Raw genomic sequence first — 9,931 nt, forward strand, 5'->3', positions numbered from 1 at the left:
TGTCCTTGTTTAAGCACAGTCTAAGTTAAAATAAAAAGTTTTAAATGAACGTAAACAGAAAATCTGATGCGTGTGTCAGATCCGTGTATTTGATCTGAAAGAGCAGTTTGCTATCTGTTTCATTAATCTTAATTAAAGACCAAAAGAAAAATCACTCTGCTCAAACCTGCTCTTCACTGAATAACTTGGATTAATTTATAAATACGTGGAAAAAGTCGCGATAAATACCGCTCAGCATTTAGCAAAATTAACAGTCTCACGCAGGCGCAATAGGCAATGTAGGTTTCATTTTGTGTGAAAACATAAGGAGTGCTGAAAGAAATTAAATGAAAGAATGCATGATTAAATGAATTCTCTGAATGCATGAGGGGGAACCAACTGTAGGATGGATAAAGCTGTCAAACATACACTACTAGTCAATCATAGCAGTGGGTGTTTACTTCCGAGTCTACAGTCCGCCACGCCTATTCAAACAGAGCGTTCCGATGAGAGGGGTCAAAACGGGACAGAAAAAAAGCCTATGACCGCTGAAATATTATGTTTTTTGATGTAAAAATCTTGATAACATTATAAGTAGACCTCAGAGAACATTACAGAATAATAAAAAAGGCAGTTCATGACCCCTTTAAATATTTAAATTTTATAGTGACCAGGTTAAAAAAGCCAGTACTAATTTATGTAGTCTTTATATTATTTATCGTAACTAAAAGTATGTATTGTGATTGTTTTGTGGTCCTTATTATAATGTATAACCAATTTTAACATAATGTGTTGATTGTTTCAATTATATGAAGGCTATTTGTTAAAATTATTTAACAGTAAAAAATTCTAGACATTACTGTAAAGTGAAAACAATTCACAAGTCGTTAACTTGCAGGGTGTTTATTAGTATTGCTTGCATTAAATCAGTGGTAAAATTCAATTAAACATGAAATATGAACTATAAAATATAAACACAGCTAACATTTTCTTCAATGTAAAATGTAATTCTTCATGTTTTATTCTTCCTTGATATGTTTTTGGATCCAAGAGAGAATGTCCTCATCGATTTGAATGGAAAGGGTTCCGTCTGGATTGATGGGAACAGCGATGGGAAGAGGAATATCCATTCTTGACAGTGTCATCTAGTGCAGCGGGAACAAAAACAATTAGTTGTATTTTCTTATTATATCTTTGTGTGAGTCATAATTTCAAAGAAAACTAGTTTACCTCTGGGATCCTAGCAATGACATTCAGGGACCTCTGAGATGGCAAGGCCGCGGTCAGTTCGATCTCTTTGTCAGCGTTTGATACTCTTTCAAGTCTGAAGCCCGCTTTGAAAGCTGCCATTGGGATGTGTTTAGACAGCCTAATTGTGAAGGGATGTACAGAGAAAATTAGATAATTAAACCAGTGCCATTTTCAACACTACATTTGTTGTTCAGTGTTTATGAACATTACTTTTTGGCGTAGGTGGTGACAATTATTGGCAGCCTCTCCCATTCCACCTCTAGACGTGCAGCAGGGAATTCGCCCAGTACACCAGCCTCAGCTTTAGCAATGACTGCATACTGTTGGCACTCTGGACCCCAAGCAACCCTGGCCTGGAAAACAAATATATGCTCACTTTAAAATGAGAAATAAATCCAGATAAATTTTTTTTTATTGCACTTCCAGGCTTACGGTGACTTTGTGCTTGCTCAACACGGCACCGTCAGCACAGATCTTCAGGTTGTCATTTTCAGCAATGGAGGAAACGACAAGCTGCACTCTTGCATTTGGCTTGTCAAAGTAAGCAGCAAGCTGGTAGCCCAGCAGTTTGTGGTCAACTCTCACAGCACGGGCAATCACAGCAAAAACAGGTGGAACAGCATTTCCGAGGAACTTGGCCTGAAAGCATAACCCATTAGAATCAATTTAATGGGATATTACCTTTGGGTTTTATTATGAACAAACAAATAGCACTAATTGATTCACCTGTTTCTGGATTTTCTCAAAACTAGATGCAGTGCTTCCACTGCTAACTGCCTTTGAGGCACCATGGGGTGCCATGTACTGCAAGCAAAATAATGTTATAGACATGATTAATAGCTGATGATAAAAAAACAATATTGTTAACAAAACTATTTTTAGTAGTTACCCGATCTTTGTGGAATTTCCTGAACGGCTCCATGACGGTGGCAGTCTGAAAATACATATAAAATGACTCTGTGTACATTAATATACATATTTATATCCAACACACTACATCCCACGTCCTCACCTCAGTCATACGAGAGCTGGACATGGAGGAGCTTGAGCTGCTGCTGATGATACGGCTGCTGCTGCTGCTTTCAGAAGATACACGAACATTTTTATCTTCAGTCTCCAGGATTTCCCTCAGTTTCAACAGGAAGGCCTTTCCTTCTGGAGTCTCCTCATCAATGAGACTGATTTGCTTAAGGAGCCTCTCAGCAGCTCTAGGACCAACTTGGACTTCAAGCTCCAGTCTTTCAACTGCAGGACCTTCAGCTAAAGCCAAAACGACAGACTGCTAATTATCATTTTATCTGAAAATCGTTGAGTATCATGAATGTAATCTTTTCTGTAAGTACCTCTTGCCACAGAGGCACGGGCTGAGTGCTGTCCAATTATGTAGAACAGAGGATCATTTCTGATAAAAGCGGCATTGTGAGAGTGCACCTCAATGCATCCCTTGATTTCAATGTATGGGACAGCAAGACAGAGAGTCTTGTGAAATGGTGTGGCAGATCTCAGAGCAGCCTGATCTGGTATCTCAGATGACTGGAAAGAAAAATTGAGTATTATAACAATTCTTGCCATTTTAAAACTTGGAGCAAATGAATGCTCAGCATACTAATACATATCCATTGTGTGTGTTTGTTCAAATTTTACAGAATAATCAGCAGGTGTCTGGGCATTCTGCATAGCCAATTCGGGTACCAAGGGAACAATCCTCTCAGCAGTGGGCTCTTCGATGTTTCTGACCACAGCAAGTGTCTCAAAGCTTTTGGAACAAGAAACAGGTGGGTTGCATTTCACTTTTCAGAAACTTTTTGAAATTGTTTATGAATCTATTCAAATTGACTGGCATCACTAGGATTTCATTACCTCACATCAGCAATATGTTCAGGAACCTCAACAGGCAGAGCCTCCACCTTGTGGTTGCCCTTGAGAATGTCTGCTCTTGCAGCCACTTTTCCAGGTGCAATTGTACGGATCTTTCCTCTTGCCATAACAGCAGCTTGGATCAAGGCAGTGTTCACTCCCATCACAGCAAAGGTCTGGAGAGCAACACTGAAATAAAAATAAGGGAGATTTGTTTGTAAAACTGTTGCTGTGCACTTTATATCTTATCTTCATGAATGTAGCTGCAAAAGTGTACCTTGGTCTAGCTTCAGCTTGGAGTTGAACATCAGTCTTCTTAAGCTGCTCAAGAGTCATGGTCTCAATCTCCTCAGGGAGAGGTGGTGTAATGGTGGCCTGAACTAGAAGGGTCAATAGAACAACATCAACCTAAGAGGTGACCCCCTCACATCTGAGTAAAGGATCTAAAAATTCTAAGAAAGAAAAAAACATACCATTGACACTTGCAAAAGCAACAGCAGCAGTGTACAAACTGAGCTCCATGGGCACACCAATTGCGGTTGGCAAGATTCTGCGCACTTCAACCATGAGCAGGGGTTTGGCATACTGCAAGGCAATTCCTTCCTGCAATGCTTTAAGTGCCGCCTTCAACAGTTCACGTGGTTTGGGTCCAGTCACAATCTGGGTATAGTGTTTATGAGAAACTTAATTCTAATTGTGAGAATTTTATGTGAGACAGATCTCAAAAAGATATGGTAATGATAGACTGGACATAAACTACAACACAATACCGGTATTGCTTCTTCAATGACTGTCTTGTCAACATTGACAAAAGCCACTTCTTGTCCAAATAATTTGATGTAGGCTGAAGCCAATGGCTGATTGGTTGGCAAGGCCTTCCAGTTTGCAAGCTTGAGGGGTTAAAGAGAAGTCATATATTTTGCCTGTCATGTTTATAATATTTCTTAAAAGTAGAAAATGATACAGTACACTGGATATGAAAACTTACTGCTCTCAGGGTGCGCTTAATCTTTGTGATACGGTCAACACTTTCATCTGCAGCAGGAGATTGCAGAAGAGCCTCCTGGAGTCCTTCAGTTCTCACACCAATCTGTTTGAGAGAATCAAATGTGTGAAGGCTGAAAACATTTAAAACCGTGAATAAGAAGAAAAAAAATATATACAAGTCTTGGTTGCCCCACCTCAAGAACATCAGCAGCAGCACCAGCCAGGTAAGCACGTGCTTTAGCTACTACAGCTCTGGGCAGGATGGTGGCAGCATCATTGATCATGTAAGCACTACCAGCAGCTCCAACCATAAGAGGAGCTGCACAGGGACAGAGGCAAGAATACAATTAATGCAATCTTTTATGTCAGGAGAATTTTTATGCATTTTAAGAAATACACCCAACACACCATTTCTTAGCTCTATTAAGACATTTCCCAGACTTACTATAATAGAAGTCCAGCTGAAGGGCTCTGCTGAAACGGAAGCTAAGCCGGTCCAGTTTGCGGCTCATGAGCTTGATAGCAACATTAGCTGCACCAGCACTGAAATTAACAACCATTATTACTTCTGGCTTGTGCTCATTTGATGTGATGAAGTAAAATATGAAAAATTATTTATTTTCTTACACAGCTGCCATATCAGGAGCAGTGATTCTGGTCAAGGACTTGATGTGAGAATAGGCGAAGCTTGCAACATGCATATTAGTCTCAAGTTTCAAAGCACCAGCAAGACTGGAGATGAGAGCCACTGATGGCTTGGCCTCAAACAACACAATACAAGCAACCATGCGAACTTCTGGGTGGAGAGCTCTGTCCAATACAAGCTGTAGGGCCACTGGCTGAACCTGAATCAGAAAACAATGTTAGTTTATTTTTGGAATAAAATGTGCATAATCATGTTTTATTCATTTCTACAATGTCTGACACTTACAAGTTTGGGCTCTTTCTTGGCAATGTTCCTCAGGGCCAAGATGGCATCAACCTGTATCCTAAGGGGCAGAGAAGTAGCTGCAGTTCTCAGTCCAGGTAGGAGCTTCATGATGGGTTTAAGACTAGCAGGATGACCAGCATTGCCGAGAACTTTAAGAGCCAAAGTGATTTCAGGGATGTCATTCTTGGAAATGGCCTCTGCAGCAATCTCATGGATGGGCTGAAGAGTTTGAGGCACATACAATTAGACAAATATTAAAGAATAAATCATTGGTAGAAAGTTAGAGAGTACTTGATATGTTTACCCCGAGGAGCTCAGCGGGGCAAGTGGGAACTGCAACACAGTGCTTGGCAATCATGGAACCATATCCGAGCATTATGACTTCACGCAGAGCTGGAATTGTGGCAATTTTCTCGTGCAAAGCCAAACTCTGTTCAGCAAGATACAGAAATGAATCATTTGATTTAGGCAAGATTTGAAGAACAACATTTTGAGTATATTAAGATGTACCCACAGCTGTCAACTGGATGGTTTCCAGATCAGCAGTGACCATTTGCAGAGCAACCACAAGAGCTTGAATGAACTCTGGAATGGTAAGTTCACCAGCCAGGAACTTCTCCTTGAATAATTTTACAATGACTGGTGTGCCAACAGCAGGAAGAGCATCCAGGAGCCAGCGCCTACCAGAATCATTGTTTAAAATATATACATGCAAAAATGCTCCTGTACCATATTCCTATTAACGCACTGCTCACAAATTGTACCTGTAAACTGGTTTGTCCTTGAACTGAGCCCAGATAGCTTCTATGTTTTCTAAGGTGGCAACACGCAGAAGCTGGATGAGCTGAACAAACTTTAGGGGAGCATCATCATGGACCATGGCCACATTGTTTGCAACAAGGTGTTTTAGGATTTCGATAATCTAGAGAGAAAGAGCAATGCTCAGTTGATGTCTTCAGCATGAATCAAGGGCTTAAAAGATTTTAATTAATGAATTATACCTGGGCTGGTGCATCACTGATCTTCATGAGTTCAATGGGAGTCTGAAGAATCTCAGTTGCAAACTCATACTGCAGGGATCCACGGGCCAAGTAATCAGCTTTGATTGGAACAACAGGGGTCTTCTCAATCTCAACAAAAGCCAAGGTTTGTCTGAAACAAATAATTATTTCTGAAATTTTAACTTAAGACTGGAATACACTACATGATTTTTGCCCCGATTTTCCAGTTTGGTTAAGTCGTCGCTAGTTGCCGAAAGTTAACCAGTCTGCAGATATGAGTTGACAGAATTATTAGAAAATCGCGTAGTGTATGATGGTCACAGACTCTGATTTTTTTAGCTTCAGACTATGATTCCATCCATTTGGAGGACATCAAACACGTTTGATATTTTGAGCCGATTTTAGAACATATTGTTTTCATGCGTCACACGACTCCTAGCAACAAGGTGCATGTTTGTGCGTGAGTTTTTTTGTGATCTGAACAACTTTAAAGTCTGGTAGTGTATGATCCTCGGTCATTTAGTGTATGATGGCCAGTTTATCCTCTGTGGCTATTATAAAGTCGGTAAGTGTATAATGTCCAGCGTTTTTAAGGGTGAAAACTGATGCACTTCTTCAACTGTTGCCTCAGCGATTAGTACTCCGGCGGCAGCTGGTTTCATGATGTAGTTGTAAGTTGCCGTTTCAATCAGACTCTTGACCCTCTGTTGAGAGAATAGTATGGGACCATTTGACTTCTGGCATTTTCATTCAGTAAACATGTCAGTCCTTTCCGGTTTTCTTCATTACCTCTGTGCATTCAGCACACTTCTCAGTGTATGCCAAACCAATGTCCTTTATGATTTTCTCCTGGCAGTGGCTCAGATCCTTAGACTTGGTGACAATAATGTGGTTGGCCTTTGGATCCTCATTGATGACATAGTGGGTCCTGCACACTCCCTGAACTCCAGCCTTGAAGGACAAGTCAAAAAAATGGCAGATTGCAGAACTCAAAATACATTTAAAAAATGTAATAGGATCACTTTCTCACCTCTTGCAGCTCATAGATGTTCTGGGTCTTCTTGAGGTTGAGCTGAAGGATGTTGAGGATACCTCTGTGCAAGTTCATGACTGTAGGGGAGACTCCTGCAGGGGCAAATACCTTTCCAACCACACCATTAGCGTACTCAAACTTGATGGGAATCTGAAGCTGAGCAGCCAGTGCTGAGGTGAGCTTAGTTGCAGGAACAAATGGATCCTTGGGCCAAATGCCAGCATACTCGTGGAGCAGAGGGTCCATGAGCTGTAAGGGGATTTCAAGGTTTTCAATTTAAAGGATTGCATCATTGTAACAGTAGGGGCTAGCTGGGATATTTTTGTTAGTTGTGTTTTACCTAGAAGTTTTAATAGTCATTACCTTCATCAGGAAGGTGTGCTCAGTCACAGCACTGAGGAGAACCTTGCTGCTGACTTTTATACCCGCTCTGGCCAGACCTTCATGAGGAAGACCGCCCAAGAGTAGAGCCTCATACTTGTACACATAGGTCTTATCGAGGGCAAACTCAGGAACTGAAAAGGTTAGGGTATTTTTGAGTCAGTTGTTAAGACCATTACATTTAAGCAGTAATGCAATTTAGGTTACCACTTAAAAACTCATTTTCCAAATCATATTACTTACCAAGGTTGATCTGTTGACTCGCTGAAAGAAACACACAAAAAACATTTTCTTTGAATTTTTTTGTTTTCTTTAAAATAATATTCAGTAGCTTTATCAAAGAGGTATAAAGAGAGAGATGGAGAAAATATATAAATATATTTTGACTTACCCACAAGGGCCACAGTCAGGGCAAGCACAACAGCTCTCATGGCTGATGGTTTGTGAAGAACTCTTCAGAGAAACAGGCCTTTTATACTAGTTTCTTGCTGACCAAGTATTAATTCTTAAATTAATTTTTAACAGATGTATTTAAGAAAGTATCAAAGTGTCAACAAGACAGAACTTTTGTCAACTTAATTGAACGTAAATATCAGTTAAAGGTTAGGTTACCCTGGCCTGTCATCATGTCATTCTTCAGGCCAATGTCCACAGTGAAATGCAGAGCATTGTCTTTTATATTTAAATCGTATTTTCCCCAGTTTTGTCATATCACGTCATGTCGAAACAACAGAATTACAGTTTATATATATAGCTATGGAGTGAGGTATATTACAGCAAACTACATTTTTATTGTGTATTTTTTATAAAAAACAATATTTTTGTTAACCGATCAGGGTTGAAAGCATATCTGAGCTATCAGTTTTAGGTTAGGTTACCCTGGCCCTTAATCTAAAAAAATTGTTAAAGTCCATATTAGTTTATTTATTTTATTGAAAGACTGATGAAATAGCATTAGATGAACTTTGGAATTAGACGTGGAGTGATCCGTGGAAAGTTTTGCAATTTTAAAGCAAGTAATTTCTATTAAATGCATTAAAAAGATATTAGTGCAACCAACAAAAAACCCCCCACAAAGTATTCAACAGCTGTAGAATTCATTACCATTGAGCATGACATCTCACACTTAAAAGCCCACAATGATAGAACCCTGAAAAAAAAAATACAATGTGATTCAAAGATTTAATCATATTTTCAGAGACCGTAAATAAAATCTTCCATCTTTTATAATTTGTCATCTAGTGAGATCAACTCATATCAGCAAGGACAAACCAATTTTAGCATAGAACTGACATCCAAAATAAGGTCTCTAACTTATTGTCAAAAATAACAAATAAAAAGCAGGTGGAAGTACTTGGGGGAAAAAATGTAACGAATGAAAAACAGGTGAAAGCAAAAATGCTCTGGTAAAGGCCTAATCTATTTCAGTGTGTTTTATGTTATTTGTACTATTACAGACTTCTGATTAAATTACTTAATTTATTACATATACTGTATACTGTAAAGTACAGCCTTTAAATATATTGTACAGATTAATGAAAACAAAAATTGGCATTTTTTGCAACAGTCTGATAGGACAAATATGGCGGATTTACTAGCAGATTTTAAACCAGCCAAAAAAAAAAAAATGTTAGCCCATCTCTAAGTATTTAAGCATTTGATCACTGAATTTACTATCCCTATATTTAAACAAAGGATTTATGGATGCCACTGACCAAAAAATAAAACTTAGAGTAAAATTGAAGCCCAATTGGACTACCTTGATGAGCTCATGTTCATGTTCAAGTCATGGCAATAGTTACAGTTAAGGTCAGAACTAATAGCCCCCTTGGTAAATATGAGCAAAGAAGGCTGTGAAAACATGTATCCTTTAAATATTGTTTACCGTTTTGATCTTCCATTCTAAAAAATTCCCCAAAATCTAATCTTTTATTGAAGTAAAACAATTGAAAATAGAAGGAACATCACATTATGAAATAAATGTTTTTCCCTAATACACATTGACCACAATTATTATCCCCCTTTTTATTCAATACTTTATGCAACCGTCAAGATAACAACTCTGAGTCTTCTCCTTATAATGCCTGATGAGAATGGAGAACACCTGGCAAGAGATCAGAGACCATTCTATCTCCAGATCTTTCAAATGCCGAGGTCCATGTTGGTGCCTCTCCTCCTCAGTTCACTCCACTTATCTTTTATAGGGTTGAGGTCAGGGGACTGGAATGGCCATGGCAGAACCTTGATTTTGTGCTCAGTGACCCATTTTTGTGTTTGCTGGTAAAGGCCTAATCTATTTCAGTGTGTTTTATGTTATTTGTACTATTACAGACTTCTGATTAAATTACTTAATTTATTACATATATACTGTAAAGTACAGCCTTTAAATTTATTGTACAGATTAATGAAAACAAAAAATGGCATTTTTTGCAACAGTCTGATAGGACAAATATGGTGGATTTACTAGCAGATTTTAAACCAGCCAAAAAAAAAAAAAATGTTAGCCCATCT

General features: G+C 38.8%; 1 protein-coding gene across 1 annotated transcript; it reads right to left on the reverse strand.

Annotated features, from left to right (window-relative positions):
- Positions 1 to 866: 866 nt before the first annotated feature.
- LOC107715731 (vitellogenin-like) lies at positions 867 to 7,890 on the reverse strand. Its single transcript, XM_016521911.1, has 28 exons — positions 7,812 to 7,890; positions 7,664 to 7,684; positions 7,403 to 7,554; positions 7,037 to 7,288; positions 6,796 to 6,957; positions 6,586 to 6,710; positions 6,007 to 6,181; positions 5,770 to 5,927; positions 5,520 to 5,685; positions 5,310 to 5,435; positions 5,006 to 5,224; positions 4,702 to 4,919; positions 4,520 to 4,617; positions 4,269 to 4,393; positions 4,076 to 4,177; positions 3,858 to 3,977; positions 3,561 to 3,747; positions 3,365 to 3,467; positions 3,091 to 3,276; positions 2,875 to 2,986; positions 2,574 to 2,763; positions 2,243 to 2,490; positions 2,120 to 2,164; positions 1,957 to 2,034; positions 1,663 to 1,869; positions 1,441 to 1,583; positions 1,210 to 1,348; positions 867 to 1,124 (listed from the first exon to the last, which is right to left on the reverse strand). Exons 1-28 carry the CDS (start codon positions 7,849 to 7,851, stop codon positions 999 to 1,001), a joined length of 4,023 nt encoding a protein of 1,340 aa, XP_016377397.1. The 5' UTR covers positions 7,852 to 7,890; the 3' UTR covers positions 867 to 998.
- Positions 7,891 to 9,931: the final 2,041 nt, after the last annotated feature.

Source organism: Sinocyclocheilus rhinocerous, unplaced genomic scaffold (genome assembly GCF_001515625.1).
Source record: "Sinocyclocheilus rhinocerous isolate Xijiao unplaced genomic scaffold, SAMN03320098_v1.1 scaffold450, whole genome shotgun sequence".
NCBI classification, from domain to species: domain Eukaryota; kingdom Metazoa; phylum Chordata; class Actinopteri; order Cypriniformes; family Cyprinidae; genus Sinocyclocheilus; species Sinocyclocheilus rhinocerous.

Bases quoted from the DNA above. Each gene is read 5' to 3' on its own strand.
- LOC107715731 (XM_016521911.1), bottom strand. From the start codon at position 7,851: ATGAGAGCTGTTGTGCTTGCCCTGACTGTGGCCCTTGTGG. The intron at 2,491-2,573 runs GTACTTACAGAA...TTTTGGCTTTAG, and splicing joins CCGTGCCTCTGTGGCAAGAG to CTGAAGGTCCTGCAGTTGAA. The intron at 2,165-2,242 runs GTGAGGACGTGG...ATGTATTTTCAG, and splicing joins CCAGCTCTCGTATGACTGAG to ACTGCCACCGTCATGGAGCC.